The sequence below is a fragment of the Venturia canescens genome, chromosome 3 (genome assembly GCF_019457755.1).
Source record: "Venturia canescens isolate UGA chromosome 3, ASM1945775v1, whole genome shotgun sequence".
NCBI lineage: Eukaryota > Metazoa > Arthropoda > Insecta > Hymenoptera > Ichneumonidae > Venturia > Venturia canescens.
In genome coordinates, this window is record NC_057423.1 from 6,168,680 (window position 1) to 6,186,751 (window position 18,072).

The 18,072-nt window shown below is 42.4% G+C and overlaps 1 protein-coding gene across 6 annotated transcripts in view; it reads right to left on the minus strand.

The window, feature by feature from the left end:
- 5-HT1B (5-hydroxytryptamine (serotonin) receptor 1B) overlaps positions 1 to 18,072 on the minus strand; it is a 61,702-nt gene that overhangs the window by 36,610 nt on the left and 7,020 nt on the right. For 5 of the 6 annotated variants that reach the window (XM_043414711.1, XM_043414712.1, XM_043414710.1 and 2 more), the window contains one exon: positions 2,321 to 3,738. In XM_043414711.1, coding sequence (XP_043270646.1) covers positions 2,321 to 2,462 — 142 coding nt within the window. In that variant the 5' untranslated portion in view covers positions 2,463 to 3,738. Of the gene's footprint in view, positions 1 to 461; positions 630 to 727; positions 890 to 2,320; positions 3,739 to 18,072 lie in introns of those variants that run through there. The other variant, XM_043414713.1, reaches the window with a different exon arrangement.

Below are 18,072 nucleotides of genomic sequence, written 5' to 3' on the forward strand. Positions count from 1 at the left end.
TATCTTGAGGAAAAACGAGAGAAAAGAGTGACGAGAAACTAAAGCAGCACAGTGCGAGGGACCGTCTCCGACGTTCTTGGCCGTTGGCTGCTACCGATAGGACGGATATTGCGTGGAGATTCGCGCACTTCGAGATCCACAAGTGTGATAGGATGAGATCAAGTCCGGCTTTGGAGTGTGCGGGCCGGCGATCGCAGTATAAAAGGGATGGAAAAGAAAGGGGACGCGAAAAGAAAGGGGAAAAAGAAGAGAGCAGAAGTTGTCGAATGGGATTAGTTTTGGTGATATGAACGAAAGAAAAAGCGCGCTGCACTATCGTCTCCCGCGTATATAGAGCCTGCAAGATATCACAGTTGACATGCTTGTGTCCTAGCGTTGATTTTATCCAACGCTCTACAGCTTAGAGAAAAAAAAATATCCATGTGTGTTTATGCGAAGCTAAGATAAGCTCGTTTTATAACCTGTTCATGGTACATAGGATAAGTCGCTTTTTCCACTTGTGCACGAAGCTCCGATCAATCGGCCCATCATACATTGCTGCTCGTAGCCTCCACATACAGCTGTGAGAAGCACCTCCTTCCAACTACCATTACAGAATTCCGTAGAGACTGTAAACTAGGTGAAAAGCCCTAGGAAAACAAAGGCCTTAAGGTCGAGTATGTACCGGACAAAAATAAAATTCAACAAGGTTAGTTCTCACCCGGCGTGTACTATGTACACCTCTCACCTTTTGTTTCTGCCACAGAGAAAGTTGAACAATATACGATCTCGTAGGTGGTACATTAACAAGAGGACTCTTGTAACCAGACGTCCCCGAGTAAACTTACGAGGAGCAGGTAATATGATAATTAACGATCTTGGGATAAGTTACCACAATGGCTTCTCGGTGGTGTTCAGTCTTTTCAAATTTATATTGTTTTTAGATCCTCTCAATATTTATTACGTATGAATAAATGTTTTTCGTCACTTTTTGTAATCAAGAGCCCACGGTGGCTTGAGGCCTGTAATTTAAAAAAAGCCAGCACGGGCCCAGCCGCAGGCTTTGTACTCGAATACGACTCTTTTGAGACGTTTAATTTTAACCGCGTCCCTGCGTAGCTACGCGTCGACTGAGAAACCTGAATTCCGATAAAAATATTCGTTTTTTCTCGTTCAATTTATTTCCTTCCGTATCGACTATTATTATCGTATAATCGATAATTTGAGTTGATTAATTTTCCGCTTTGATTATCTTCACCCCAATAATTAAGTTAACCCAATAACTCGACTCCTAATAGTGACGCAGCTTATTGAAATTCTGCTGTACGAAGTATCTCGTCAACCGAGTATAATGTGCACTGCTCTTGATTGAGACGTAGTTTCGGAATATTCTGGCAACATCTGATCACTGCGGGCTCGGTATAATTCGTCTGAAGTTCCTCGTCATTCACTTCGTCATAAGGGATGACTCATGAAGAGACTCTCGTGCAGAAATTCATCGTTACAACTATAACGCGGTATAGCTCAGGATAATATTCGCGAGCAACAAACTCGTCATGTTTTTCGAATTTTCAGAGATGTCGTTTACCGTGTCACGTTGCCAAGGGTTATTTGTGAGAATTGTGATGAAACATCGTCGGGAGGGCGAGCTACACAAAAGCAGTTGAAAAAGGAGCGCAAAATATTGAGGGTATGAAAATAAATCCGGTCGACTTTGATAGCCTCAGTGATATCATGGCCATTTGAATATAACTTCATTATCCATTTTCCTTCGTTCACGTGAAGAATATTTCTGGCAGACGCGCCGTATAATAAGTAAGTAAATCGCTGATACAAGCCCTCCGAAGAATCTTTCTTAGCCTGCACAAAGTCGATTCTTTCGAGTGTCTTCGAACAATGGAGTTACGTGAACGATGAAAAAAGGTACGGCGAGACTCGATGAAGATAAAAAAAAACGTAATAAATGAAAAGAAAAAAACGTGTCCAATCTCTACCCGGATTTTTTTCCGCCCTGCCACACTTGAGGTAGCACAATAACGGGGATGAAATCGGTTAACTATGGGCGCAGAGACATATACATTATTACAAGAAGCGAACGTCTTGGTATTCAGGTGATTCCAGTCGCGCACAGTTCTGTTCCGTGACCTGAATTAACGAACGGGAAACGAGTACGACGAGCGTCGGGAAGAAACGAGGGGTACACGGTACGAACATGATGATAATACGACGTGAATTGCCCATCCTTAGTCGCCATTCCCGAGGCAAAAACAAGAAGCGGATTCAAAGGGGGATGTATGGAAGAAAGGGGAAGAAAAAAATGAAAGAAACGAGAGGTACTTACCGAGGATGGTGGTGAGAATAAGGATACCGAGAACGACGGCCGACAGTATCGCAGTAACGTCCTCGAAGGGCGAGGATGAAACATCTGCGGACGTAATATTTCCACCAACGGAACTGACGGTGGTTACGTTGTCGGCGTCCATCCTGTTTGTGTTTCTTTGCGGTCGGGTTGATCCCTCGAGCAACGTGGGATTCTCGATGCGACTGTAGAGATGGAGAATCTCTGCTCCCTGCTGCTCGTTAACGACGACGTAGCCGGTGGTGGCGAATAACAACAGTTCTTGCGGGCATAAGCGTATACGTCTATGAATTTATATGTGGACGCGTGCGTACGCACGCTCAGCGCGTATGTTCGGAAGTGGATGTCATTTGCTTTGACTGGTAACTAGTACATATGTAAATGCTCGAGGAATGGGGTATTGGCACATAACGCATGCAAAAGTGACTAGCGAGTGGTTCGCCGATCTGCGTTCATTAAACGTCCGAGCACGTAATGCTCTGCGAAGTGGGCTGGAAATTTTATCACGGCATTACCGAACTCGACGATACACCAGGCACCAATAACGACAGCATTGCCGGCTAATTACTGGCAACAACGTCACCCCGTTCGTCCAGGCTGTGTAAAACTCGCTGGACTTTTCGTAGCTCGTTAATTTCATCCACTTGCTCGTTAGCATTGGTAAAATATAAAAGTCGATCATTCGTGAGCGTGGCTGGGATTACATTCGAACCGAAATCAAAACGTGACATTTCGTTTGAGGTCGTGCATCGCGCTTGGAACTCTCGAAATCATTGATACGGCGATTGTCACGCTGCTCCGAAGCGACATCATCGCGACTTCTCTCACTGACTTTTGCCGATTTTCCAATATCCCGAACAGTTCAACCTGCTCGCAGATCATTCCAACGCGGCTACGAGATTGCTAGACCGAAAAAGCCACACGCACACGCAAACACACACGGTGCCGTACCAAGAGAAAACAACTTTCTTCAATCCTTTCAACTGTGATGAATACAACTCCGTGACTTCTGCCTCATCCACGCGCAGCTGTACAACAATGAAAACCTGCGACGACCCCCTGCCCCGAGGCGCAAACCGATGGGCGACGCCGAGGAACTAAGATGAGATATGTACGTGCGTTCCTCCGTAGTGTTTATGTTTATAGATATATTTGACCCCCCGCCGGGAAGAAAGACGAAGATGGAGGAGAAAAAAAGGACCTCGGCGATGACGAAGAAGCCCCACGCCTACAAGATGCTTCGCGGCGTTGCTTAAGGTCGTTGGCATAACCTTGGTGATAGTCGATAAAGACTCTCTTTCTCCGCTCCTGGATCCGCCTCAGACTCCGATGCCCTTCGTCCCACGACCTTTTCTTCTCGCCTCCCCCTTCCTCCTCTCTGCCACCTCCGGGCTTGCGATCTGAAAAATGACAATTTCCACTTTTACCCCCTGTCGTGCTTTACAAATATAGAAGAGACGTTTTTTCCGGAGCTGAAATAACAAGCCGATACATGTATACATGCGTGTATTAGTGAACTTTTTTCCCGCGTACTGCCCACGCTGCGACTCAACAATTTATCGTATTCTCGGCCCAGACGCTATTGTCCCGGTACCTTTTGGCTTTCAACTGACTAAATTCCGGGTCCACGCACCGAGGAACCTTCTTTCAGGAAAGTACAGACTTCGAGAGCTCTTTAAGCGGCGTTGACGAATGAATACAAGAGGAAAAAAACGCTTCATTGTATCTCGTATGTTTCGAGTGTTTTCCAAAGTCGTTCGCCTCGTGCTTCGGACTTGCTCTCGAAATATTTAATTCATCGAGTGGAGAGCTTAAAAGTTAGACATTTTGCTTCCTCATAGAGGAAGCTATGTGATGATGAAAAATTTTTATTTTTTCCAGTTTTCAATGTCAATGTACTAAAAATGTTCCAAATCATCGAGAAATCATATCTAGAAAACATATCCGAATGTGTGTGTGTGTTGTGGCACTGCAAAATTGAAACGCTTATAACTTGAAAACGATTTGAGATACAGGGCTACCGTTTTGCACAGATTTTAATCTATACAAGCTCTTCATTCTCTGACAATTTTGTCAGAATTTGTAAAAAAATACGAATCCTACGATGTTTTGAAATTTTCATAAAAAGGGTGTCGACGCTCTAACTTCCGAAAATGTTAAGATTTATCACTAATTTTTTTTTTATAAATAGATTATCATAATAGGAAGATTGGTATTGAATTGGGAAAATATCGGTCGAGCGGTTTAAATTTTATGATTTTTTGAATTTTACGAAAATATGAGTTTTTCAAAAAATCGTCTAACCGCTTTAATTTTTGGAAATTTTTTAAGATATCGTGTATAAGTGTGTACTTCCTCTATACTTTCCAGCAAAGTTGTCGGAATTATTTAATTTAAATGTAAATAGAAAAACGATGAAAATTGAAAGTTGCAAACTGTTTTTTCTGATGGCTCGTCATTCAGTTTTTTTTTGGATTTAAATCGAGATAAATTTATGTTCGTAAAAGAAGGTGGAGAAAATACATTATTTCCTTGTATACAAAAAAAAATGCTGAAAATTAAAATTTGCAAATTGCTTCCTCAAGATGGTCAAGATGCACGATGCTCAAGGCTTCCTCTATGAGGAAGCCAAAATGAAAAATATAGCGCCTCATAGAGTAAGCTTTGAACATTGTGCATCTTGACCATCTTGAGGAAGCAATTTGCAAATTTTTATTTTCAGCATTTTTTATTGTTATGTCGAGTTGTCAGTATCGGTGAAGGTGAAATTGAGGAATCTGGGGACTCTGGTGAGTTTCGAAGCGTGAACGCTGCGACGCACGAGTGTTAAACTAAAGTCAGTGTATCAGTGAGCGGAGGTGCGAAAAGTTATGTCGACTTGAGAAAATCGAGACAGCTTCGTCGAAGAGGGAAAAAGGAAGAGGAAAACATGTAGAAGATGCCCGGGAAGCTATGAGAACTATCGACTCGTGTCTTTTATTCAAGATATCCAAGTCGTCGATCAATGTCAAAGAAAGTGCATCAATTATTTTCCATCACGAGGAAACCGTGATCGGAAACTTTTCCTGGATGCTACGCACCCTCGCGCTCCCACTCTCGCTCTAATTTCTCAGTGATTTTCAAAATTTCCACAAACCGACGTTCACCTTCAAGGCGATCGTCGTTTGCATTGGAGATCCCAAAAACTCTGGAATGTCTGACCTGGAAGCGAAGAAACCGAAGAAGAGAGAGCAGCGGAACGAGATTATCGTAATCGAGATCGCAGAACGAAGCCCCGAAAAAATGAATGATCATTTATTCGATGCCCTGCCGACACTTCATCGCCGATACTGTATCTTGATTTTTCACCAATTTCTGACTGCGGAAGAAATGATGAATGGTGCTTTCAGATTAGCTGGCAAAGCGATGCCAGCCTCGGGGAAAACACCACTTTCCATGCTTCATACGTACATAACTTTGATTCTTATCAACTTCCAAAAGTGCAGAGTCGTAGGAAATACATGGGCGTATCCACTGCGAGAGAATGAAATAAATGTACCCTCATAAATAATCAACGACGATAATCAAATCATGCAAATTCAGGATTATTTCCGGTTGCATGGAATTGATCGTTGAAGTAGCTGTAGAAAATGAACTGCGGATGGAATATTAAAAGGGGATCGCACGTCCCCAAATTTCAATCCGATTAACTTCTTCATGAGTCGACCAAGTTTCTACTATTTTGCTTACGTCTACAAGTTCCCCAGTACGATAAAGATGTTCAAGGAGTAGTCGAATCAGGCTCAGATCAGCGGTTTTATTTACCCGAGTTTCAGCGATGGCTCTCTCGAATGGTGTTTCACTGCTATTTCACTCGATATCACCAAGCAGACGAATCCCTTACGGGAACGTGAACCGCGATCATCGCCGTCTTTGTAACCTCATCACATTAGCGAATCGCGCTTGAGTTCGAAAGTTGCAAAGATTTAATGAATAATAAATAGCGAGAGTGTAGGATTTTCACGAGAAGGAGAAATGGATACTCGGAGTTGGAATATCGTAATTCGAAGCCATGGGAATATGAGGGTAAGAGGTGAATGTAGCGAGGTTTCTGAAGCCAATCTAACGATACAGCTTGGCACTGAGGCTGTTCGAGGCCTGAGTATTCGCTGCGCCCTGCTCCTAGTGCCATCAGGTCCAGGACTCCCATTAGATTATTCACCGCAGCGAATTAACCGAGTGGCTAGTGTCTCGTCTATGCACATGCATGGAGTGGGGGGTCGAAAGAGAAAGAGAGAGAATTGGATAGGACGGAATAAGTGAGGAAGAGGAAGGATTCACCAAAGTACACTCAACCACCATGTATTAGCGGCCTGCTCCCAACGTCACTCGCGTCTCATGAGATTTCTATCGGACTCGGTGACACGGAGGCGTATATAATATCTCGAAAGCTCAGGGGTGTCGGTTCGGGGCCTTTGCGCGCTTCGTTCTCTCGGCTCGATTCGCCTGCACTCGCTGCACATCCGCTTTAGCACTTGTTCCCATACGCTGCGTCAAGGGGAACGCATCGACGGTACATGCCTGCACGCATGTACACACGCACGCCGAATACATACGTAAATACGTCGATATGTAGGTAAATTCACGCGGTACAATGTTTCAGCCAATATAATAGACCAGCTGCGATCGTTCTCCCCAGATAGCGATTTACTATGGTTCGGTTACCCGATGAATCGTCCGCTTGCACGGAGCCATCGCGTGTACTACGACTATAGAGTAATTTTGGAGGAGGAACCAACGAATTCCCCTCGCTCTAGCTTCACCTCGACACCGCCGATGGAACACTTGTTGGCTCTGGCGTTTTGCCAACCACGGCAAAGCGAGAGGATCCACCAAGCTCTCGAGCAACCATGTATTTCATCCAGATTTGACCAGCTCATGCTCTGCACTCGCGATATTCCGAGCATATGGGTTTCGTGAACGCGGACTACCCTATGCTGGCCATCCACCATCCTTGAGTATTAGCTTTTTAATGCTAAACGGTGCCGTTAAGAGGAACTCTGTCGATTTTACTCTAATGATTATACGAAGTATCGCACAACGAGGATGAGTACGCACAATCGAAGATAAACAAATGAACCGGGAATAAAGTGGCTTGGGAAAGCTCACGAGCTGTCAAACTGATAGAAATGATTTTTCATGATACCCGGAAAGGGTGGACTGAAACTTTTCAAATATCCGGCAGATCAGCTCTACGGGGATATCAGTAACGGTAAAACTTTCCATCCTGTTTATGTACTTGGATAAAATAAATCACGTCGAACGATCTGTTGCACTACGTATGGGAAAGGGTTCTTGTAACGCCTGCTGTTTTGACGCCATATGCCATAAATATGTTGTACATACAACTGGCTACCATTACGGACTCACATCATGTAACGCGTTCATCGCTATATCTAACAGCTAACTCGGACCTGAGAGTTTGCTGAACTGCCGAACTACACACGTACGAGTTCAGAGTTTGTTCCTAAAGCGATGAGCAAAGGTTATTCGACTTCCGGTTAATATACACCATCCGACACCTTCCAACCATCGATTTTTATTCGTCGGTTATTTTTCCTTTAACAATTGAAACAGAGCATGAAAGCAGCGTCAGCGGTGTGAATTTTGATTGGAACAAAAGTAGCTGAAATTTAAATGATTTTCGAGTTTCGACCTTTTGGAACTTTGAACCTCACGCGAAATGAGATAATTTATTTACCTCGAAGCCCTTTTTCATGACTGAACTTTGCAAAGAATAACGAGCGCGAAGCTCTCGAAAAAATGGCCATGAAACTGTGGAAAAGTTTCGCGAGGCTCTTCCTCATCGATTCATCAGACTACCGGAAGGTTATGAATAATGTCTAGTCGAGATTAAAGCTTCCGGTGGCACGGGAATACCCAGAGGTTCGTGAGGTAGAAGAGGGAGCTTTGGGACTCGACAGATGAACGAGTTATAGCACTAAGCGCGAGGTAGAAATAGGGAAAGAGAAAGAGAGAGAGAGAGAGAGAGAAGAGAGCGATGGAGATGAGAGATTCTGGTCTCTTCAGGATCAGCACCAGCTGAGCCTTCGCTTCTCCCCATCACCCTTTTGCGCTCGTAACTCGAGATGTCGACACCATATCTCTTAACCATTAGGAGGAGACAGGAAACCTTTCTTGAAGACCAAAACTTTACTGTATTGCATCAAACAGCCGTCAACCAACTATTTTCTTCCTGTAAATATCCTGTGTTGGCTCACTGCAATACGAGCAACAAGAACGTTTAAAACCTCGACAACGAGCACTCCTTTCAGAAAACTGAAAAGTTTTTTCACATTAAACTCATGTCTTTGTGGTGATACAGAAATGTTGACGTTCGTTCCAACCATCATTAAGCTTTTGATGGCACAAAGAATATCTCTGCTGGATTCATTTGTATCCAAGTATTCGTCAATTCAGGAAGTTCATTATGGGCTTAATGGAATGTATTCATATATTGTGGGTGCATGAATATTTCACATAAAGGTGGCCTTGCGGACTAAGTTATTTATGCGATTTGTAGATGCCCAGTAATTCGGCAGTAATACAGCTAATGTATGTGTATATACATAATCAACAACGATCTGAAACCGCAGAGCAAACTGTAATAACTACAAAATCGAATTTCGTCCGAATTACATGCCACAAGCGTACGCATTTTCATGTCAATTTTAGATTAAACCAGACCAAATAGACTGCTCTGGAATATTGGCGCAATTTCAAAATTTCTGTGACTTATACACGATCGTTTGACGCTTCAAAACTCCAACTGAGAATTTACGTTTTACAGACACATGCTGGCTGTCTGAGCTGCGAAAACAAATTTTTAGAAATATTTCGACATCAAGGACAATCTTAAGGTAGATCGATTTTTACTTCCTAATTAAAGATATTATCACTCTAAATTGATGTCAGAGTTATTAATTCAAAATTGTAAATAAATTTTTTCAATTTATTTTTTGGCGAATGAAATTACAAGCCATTAATTAATCGGGGATCCATCATTGACTGAACCCGAAATTTCACTCGTCTCTGGCGAAAATGCTATAGTTTTTCATATAAAAAATCGCTTTGGAGAGCGCAAAGGCAAGTGGATCAAGGAAAGTGGAACTTCCGAAATAAACAAATGTGAGGTTACGAGCGCTTATTTTACCAACTTCGTTCAATCTTTTTCCCAGACCTTCATTATATACTTCATTGTTATTGTGTACTTTTTCATAAATTTCCTAAATAAGCGTTCACTCGTTGTATGGAAAGATGAATGATCTTTTGTGCATAGCCCTTGTATGTTTTTCTTCAAATTTAAACGCGTTTATCTAAATAACCAATAAGACGAACCCTTTAAAATTTGATATGCGTGTCAGTTGACTACCCATTTAAACCCTTTGTAAATTTCAAGACTTTCTTAAGAAAATCGTTTCGTGCATGAACTACCATCAATTTGAATTTCTAATGACAGGAAACAATTGCAAGTTCGTGACTATTTTAATCCTTGTTAGTTCGTTCACATCCCTCGTTCATTCGACCGATCGCGCAGACCACACACCTATACTTACACACGCCACTGACAGAAATACCTGTCAGTGGCATAAGCGGCCGCAGTGGTGCTCGCAACCATCCACGCTTCTATGTACTCGCATAAGTATATACAATAATCCATGGACACGTACGAGTATTTCGTTAGCCGAGCATTTGGGCTCTCGTTATCGCTCGGGTATTGCTATAATCCTCGCGTTAATGCGAGTTTTATAAGCTATTCTGACGTCTGGTTTTCCTTTCTTTCTTCCCTCGTTCTACATGCTTTATGTACAACGTCGTATCATCCTCTATGCGCTTATATCCTTTTCCAGTGACTTTCACATGAGTCCTCCACTGTTTTAACCGCAAATTCAATCTGGGGAGCCTCCGTTCTTGAGGATAATAACGAGGAGATGAGAAAGCATAAACAGATGATGAAAATTAATTGTTTTATAAGTTTTATCCTTCAGGATGAAACGAGATTTCGGGGCATATAATTTTCATAATCCAACGAAGGGATAATCTCGTTTCAGTGTCCGACTTCAGGGCTTGTAACGATTTCGGTATTTTCTGCTTCAAGATTCTCGCAGGGATCGGAGCCCTCGAAAAATCATCCATTTTTTCAGGGATTCATTTCGAATTTTCTTTGTTAATGCTCGTCTCAAGAGACATGCTGTTTGGCTGATGTCAATTACACACTGGAAAATATGACTGACAAATGCGATGCTGCAAGCAGGATCCACTGGCGCAGGATCGACTGGCTTCTGACACATGCTTAAAGCTTGCACAGCCCTCGCGTTCGACTGGCCTATGTATACATGGATCTTATAATTTGAACGACAGGGTTGAGCCAATCATTGATGCTGCTCCCTCGGAACGTTGGCCCCCGCCGGAAAATTGGTTTATTTAGTGAAAAGGAAGCGCGGATAACGTGGAACCAAGTGAAGGGTTCGAGGAAGATGATTTGTGAGAGACGATGATGGAGATGTGCTCGAAAATTGGCCGAAAATTCCGATGGAGCTGCCTGGAAAATTTATAGGCGCGGTTCGATCGATCGGAGTAGAAGGCGCTCCCGCGAGGGGGCACTACGATCAGCGATTTCGTATTTACGCTATCTTCCTTTCGAGGGTCACACTTTGTGCATCTTGTCAGAAGGAGGAGGACGAGGGAACCGGGCGGAAGTGGCGATCTCGAGTCAGAAAGACCCAGAGACGAGGCAACGCAATTTTTATCTCGGGAAAAGAATATAAAAAATGTTATTCCCGGGAAAAAATATGACTGGTAGGCTCGAGACGGTGAAACATCGCTTATTTAACCCACCCCATAATTCCACGCTCTTAATGTCTACCCCATGATATATTATGGTACGTAACACCTTCTGAACATGAATGTATATAAAATGTTTATGAAGCAAGTGCATATTTTATGGAGAGCGAGAGAGGAAACGAGCATGTGTTTTTCTCCCCAGGCGTATGAAATCGATCTAAGCATTCTGTCACATTTGCCGAAAGCCTTTGCCCTTAATATCGTATCTTTCCATCTAAATGTCGTTGATTTTTTCATGAAAACATCAATTGATTCCCATGGGAAGTTGTGGTTAGTTATTTCGTGCTTCACGAATGCCTGGGCGTGTTCGCGCCCCTCGCTTCATTTGCCGAAGCTCAACAGCCTTGAGAAGCCTTCGAGGGCGAGTCGCGTTTTATATATCAATAATCCACTCGTGCAAGGGCTGCCGCCGAGCAACTCATTGGCTTTCTCGTACTGCGTGTGCCAGCACGTAACGCCGAATTTCCTCCGGTGCTAAACTCCGTGCGAAAGGAGAAGTGCGACGAAGTGTAGATAAACGTTGCGCGCACATGTGGAGCGCGGCTGACCGAAGAAAGGAGTCGAAAATTGATACGGCTTAATGAACGCGGGCACGTGTATATGCGTATATATGGAGAGAATGGGATAGATACGAAGCAGCTGGTTCGAATGAGCTCTGCAGCAGAGGAAAAGGTAGCGAACGAGGGAGGGATTAAAATAGATTGTTATTAATCGTACGGAGCGTACACCTACGTAAATACTTAAGTGATTCAGGGCCTGACAATTAATACCGAGAGTTTCTATTTAACTATAAAAAAGGTAAGGAAGTTTCACGAGCTCCCTTCGTGCTCACAATAGTCGAGCAAGAATCGCACAAATTCCTTTCTTGCAATGGACGTTTGCAATTGTTCGGTACAAAAAAGGGCTTGCTTCATGCTGCTCTTCGCCGAGTCGAGTAACAAGATTACAACACACGAGATAAATGAGGTATTTTTTAATTAAATGAAAAATATCCTTCCGACTAAAATTACTAGACTCGAGAGTTCCTTCAGGTTCGTGAAAAAATACAACTCCTGGATTAAAGTTGCAGTCGCATTAATCTTGCTGGCCAACGTTTGTATTACCCACCGACAAAATGCGTCTAACAATGAGAAGCCTCTTTTATATTACTTTTTTCTTCACCGGCAGCGTCTTTGACGCGCCCGAAGACATATCGTGATCGATTGTTTGCAAATGAAAGTACTTAACTCTGTCTGCCACCCTCGTCGTCGGGGCATCCCAACCGATGACTTTCACCCATCGCCGGGCTGTTCCCTCTGATACTTACAACACACACACACGCACACATGCTGTTCCATAAATTCGGCGAGACGTTGTCAACACAGAGGGAAGCTTACGAACATGAGGTAAAAGTGCAACCGGCCAAGCTTTTGTCCTTACGACGGAGCGAGCGTCGATGCGCGTCTCAAGAGCTCTTGGAGGGCGAGAATTGATTGAGTGGAAGTTTGGGTCAGTGTGTCGAGGATACAAGCCGGGAAGGAGAAGGGAATAAAACGAGGGAAGAATTTCAAAAAGAGATCACTCGAGGGAGTTGTCGTGCGAGTCACACTCGCTGACACGAAATGTGGCGAGAAAATATAGAGAAGCTAACCCACGAAAGTTTGATAAGTTGATAGATTCAAAATTAGAGGCTTTTCAGGGCCGCACGGCTGGCAAACTTTATTCTCTGATGTGCTGACTCGCACTCCCTTCGAAGGTAAATGTATTTTTGAAACTTATCACGCTCCTGTGAAATCTTTCTTCGAAAGCCTCGGAAATTTCGGTTCCGCTCGCCTTGAAAATCCCAAATTTATTCCAATCAGTTCGCACCAACGGGAAAGTTTGTGCCCGGAAAAGGCATCGAGAATTTTATCATCATTCGCGTAAAAAACATTCTCCGAGTATCACGAGAGTCCATGGAATAAAATTTGAGTTTGTTATATGCTGTTCATAACAACGTTTTTTTTAATTGAACGAACTGAAAAATGATCCAACTTTCACATTATTACAGAAATACGCTGCACAGAGTAAACGGATAACAGGTGAGCTGAAACTTTTAACTCGAAACAGAAAGTGGCTTGGTGGAAAAGATGGCTTAATTGGCTGGTAAACCGAACACCTGTCCTCAGGTGGTATTTCCTACCGCAGTTACTGCAAAACCTTCCGCATAAATAAACTGGACGAGAAATCTCCATTAGAATTGTCATCAGGCTGCTAGCTCTTTCCATGAATTATTTTTCCACGAAAATTTCAAAATTTCGGTTTGATAATTCAAAGTAGAGCAGTAGTTTCGAGGAAAATTTTAATTATTCATTTTTTGTAGTTATTTCGACTGAAGTTCTCGAGTTCACAATCACCACTTCCACGAACAACGCTATTTCAATCTATTTCAGGGGCATTTTTTACTGTCCTAATATTTTACCATCTTTGCAGAGTCAACATTTCGTTATAATGTGACCTTCGGAGCTGGGGGACCATTGAAATATCGTTTATTCAAATCAACTATAACTGGATATATCGAATAAATGTCTTCCCATCAGGGATCATCAGGGATGTTCTTCTGTATTCAGTTGTGTATACCCAGGGTTCTTAAAATACGGGACCAAACTAGGTGTGGCTAGACCAGGTCACCCCTTGTGGAATAGTTCGATTCTAGGGTTTCCAGAAATGATTTAAAAACCTCCAACCGCTGTCATTCTAACAATAACATTTGCATTCCTCTACTTTTGCAAAAAAATTTTTTCGAGTCGTTATTTCAAAAACCCATTCACAAAAAAGAACTTGGTAGATGAAATAAAGAAAGTTTTTACGAATCACGTAACTTGTAATACTTTTTGGAATCTGTTGAAAGTGAAAAAACTTTCAAATTTTTGTAGTTTTTATTTTAGTCAATTTGACATGAATTCCAGCGGAATTGTCGAATCACCGATCGGATTCTCGCGTGCAAAGCCTCGTCGATTGGAAACGACCTCGTCTATCGCTTCGCTTTACTGGGTTCTTGATTTTTTTCTTTTTACCTAGCAAACCCACCGCAGACACTGTTTTGGTGTTATTGATATTCATTGATTTTCTATATTGACTGGAGTCTGGATATGGATGAAAAGAACAGTGTGAATGAGTCCTCTTGATCCAATGCTTATTCTGAATCTCTGAGCATAGAACCAGAATAGATTTTTTTATCTGTAAAAAGCCATCAGCCAGAATGTCGCAACTAAAAAATTCATTTGACAGTAAAAATATTGAATTATTTGTGCAGTGTTGATCGTTCACCTTCGACTGTTATTCGGCTTGAGGGCGTGGATCCAGTTCACCTCGAATTTTCGATGTTGAGAAGTCAATATTTAAAGTTAGCTCAAAGGCTTGGCCGCTGAGCCAGGGAATTTCGACAAAGTTTTTGCGAGACATAGAACGTTGTGACTTTGAAAATTCGCTGCTTTCTCTCCCACAGACTTATATTTTTACAAATATCAGTTAAAAAGTAATCACGAAGGGCGTGTACCAGGTTCGAGTTGTTGAAATTTGAATGCTGTTGTTTGTATTTACACAGACGAATTTCGAAATTTCAAGTCCTGGGAATACGGTGTCTTTGGCATCGGTGTGCATGAAATCAGCAAACATTGACAAACGCTTGTGAAGGAACTTCCGGAATTGATAATAAAAGTCCAAAAAACGTTTTTACTGCTTCCGGAAACCCATTAGATACTTATGAGGTTGAGAATAAATGAAAGTGCTTCTCCCAGGAAGAGCTTGAACTCGGCAGTTCAAACACTCGAAACTCGCTGAGCCGACTAGGCTAGTCGCAACTGTTTTTTGTTTCGATTTACTCAGTGCCGGATCAACTTCCTCGGTATAGAGCAAGGCGAAAAGAAAGTAGAAAAAAATATGCGAAGCCAATCAGATTTTTCGCCCTCGTGTGAAATTTGCCTCCTTTCATATTCAATCATTAAGTTCACGTTCGACGACCGGTTCTCGAGAAGAGAAAATACAAGGATTTCCCGCTCATCATATTTCACACTGCTTCGGTTGATCCTACGGCCGGGCATATTGACTGAACGCTACGTGTGATGAACGCAAATATGTGCGTTAGAAAAAAGTGTAAACTTCTTTGCGATGGGAGGAATTCAACCCTCGTAGCGAAGACAAACACGTTCTGCAGGAGGTTGTTTATATATATTTAGCTTGGGGCGTGTGAACACACGAAAGACTTTCATCCCCCTTGGCGAGTCTTTTAACGAGATGAAAGCTCGAGGCTCATCAAGCGAGTTTATTGAAATTTCTCATAATCGAATGATGATGGCGTTGCGTCGAGTCGAAACAAAAGAACTGAAAGTTCAATTTTTTCTTTATGAATATTCATTCTTTCCCTCCTTTCCTTAGTACATTGTGACGAATCACCGAATATCCTCGTTCGAATCATTCACCGAACGAACGAACTAACGTATATCCTCTTATTATTTTGAATCAGAATTATCGTAGCACTTACACCACGCAGATTATTCGAATATCCGAAAGGTCAAAGGGGCTACGGTAGCGGAAAAGTATAACGAAAAAAAATATCTACGTGAGCCCTGATTGACGTAAGTCTGTTGGCTTCCAATAATCCAAAACTCTTGGAAAGAGCGAACTTTTTCTCGTTATTTTACGATGCCATGGCTCTTTGTTCAACGGATCGCGTTCGACGCGTGAAGAAGGTCGAGGGGATAGATTTTCGACAAATTCGATATTGAAAGCCGATTGGCAAAGCGAGGAGGCAGGCATCAATTTTTATCGTTCCAAAATTTTCACGTAGCTTTTTACTTCTTTTCCTTATTTCACGTTCATATTAGCGAAATTTTTCAGGATATCGAATCATCGGTAATGCCGATGGAAAAAACACACTTTCGGGGAAATAACTTTTGAGCCTCGACCAAAAGGTTCGGGGCCATTGACTCGAGCCTCCGTAAATTCAGGATCCACGTTCTTTCGTTTTTCTCATAACAGTTCAGTGCGATCCCTTCCGCCTGAGAAATCAAGAGCTTAAATACCCATGAAAACAGAGTACTTTGAGTGGAATTTCGTTGAATTTCAAAATAAAGGTTCCCCCATTGAAAATTGAAAGCATATACACACACGAATAAACTAAACTTTGCTCCTTTGGGATCAACTGAGGGAAGCGCATTGTGACGCTTTTCATACAGCAAACGAGCTTTAACGTGGTCATGCGGAAAACCGTATTAACAAGTGTCACGGTGTGCATAAGTACGTAAAAAAGGGAGAGAATATGTACATAGTTTGAGATCCAGGGGCTGAAATGGAATTCATAATGAAACAAAATTATTAATCGTCAAAGTTTACTCGCGAGAGGTTGAACAGGCCAGAGGCTGTAATTCCTTCTTCCTTGTGCCTCAAGGGAATGTCTATTCGAGTGCTTTCTCAGCTGCAATTTCTTCGCGAACTCTACTTTCACCGATCCGGTTCACGGTGGTGAAACGTACTACATTCTTGATAAGAAAACTGTTGAGAAATGGAAGGCGTGAAGTTTTGTTTTTTTCATTCTCCTTTCACTATTGTTTGCACGCTCTTCCTCACTTTTTACCCCCTCCCATCCTTCTGAAACTCATCCCCTGTATCTCGTATCATGGATATTGAGAATCCACTCGAGATGAGAAGGATCTTGAGGCGCGGCTGTGTACCCGTACATATTTATCCTTACACATAGCCACGTACACGTGTACCTGCGCCTCTGTATTTGTATGTGTGCATGGAGAGTCAACACTCGAGGAAGCGTTTTTGTATACGCTTGTTCTTCGTTGCAGCTCAGTCTTGTGTTCCTCTGTATTTTCGCATCCTTAATATTTTCCATCGTTCTTTTCATCCACGCGATCTATTAAAACCGGATATCCGTTAGCTCGGAACAATTTTTTTTCTACTTTATCAATCGCAACAGCTGTTTGCATTTCAAATTTTCCACAAAAATCACGGTTCGGCTGTTTCATTTTTGTCTGTGATTGAGAAAGCGATCGAGTTCGTTATGAATACATTTCGGTTGAAGTTCGCCTTGAAACGGTCTGTGCAGATATGTGGTTCCCGATGCAGGCGTTTATCGAATTGTTCATTCGTCAATAAGTACGACAAAGTTCGACAAACAAGAAACTAACTCCATTTTCCCATTCGGGCGTAAAACGCGGGAGGTTTTGATCGAGCGCGCGCCACGCCGAAGCGCTCAATACCAAAATTGTGTGTTGACAAGTTGGAATTACCGTGATTTACAAAATGTGGAAAATCGGGAGCACGCGTCAATCGCGAAGGGAAAGCTCGGGAATGCGATGGGATTTTGAACGTCGAATCGACGGGGGTTCTATTCAAAACGTCCAGACAAATTCTGATAGACGAGCGCTCTCGCATACCGACACGCGCGTGTGTGTAACGCCGTAACAAATGTGTTGACTAACGAATGACCCACTTTGTCAGACCTTCGCAGAGAAACTTCAAATGTTTGTTGGACGTACGTGAAATTTTTCGTAATTTTTCTCATAACGAACGTGCCGCGTATATAAATCTCCTGTCCGACCAGAGCTGACGACATTTCATTTTTATACTTTTTAACTCCAAGCTCAAAAAAAAGGGGAAAAAACGTTTCGTTTTGTCCACAAGAGAATATTTTTTTGCTAATCCCATAGTAGATTAACCGGTTCTGTGGTTAACTAAATTTTTGAGACAATTGCGATCTACCGAATCGGTTTAGTCAAGATTGTGGTATCGTAATGAACGAGAACGAAGTTGAACTTTTATTCTTGGAGTATACTCGCAACATTTTATTCCCAATTCTTTTCCTCCTTATCAGCTTTCTTATC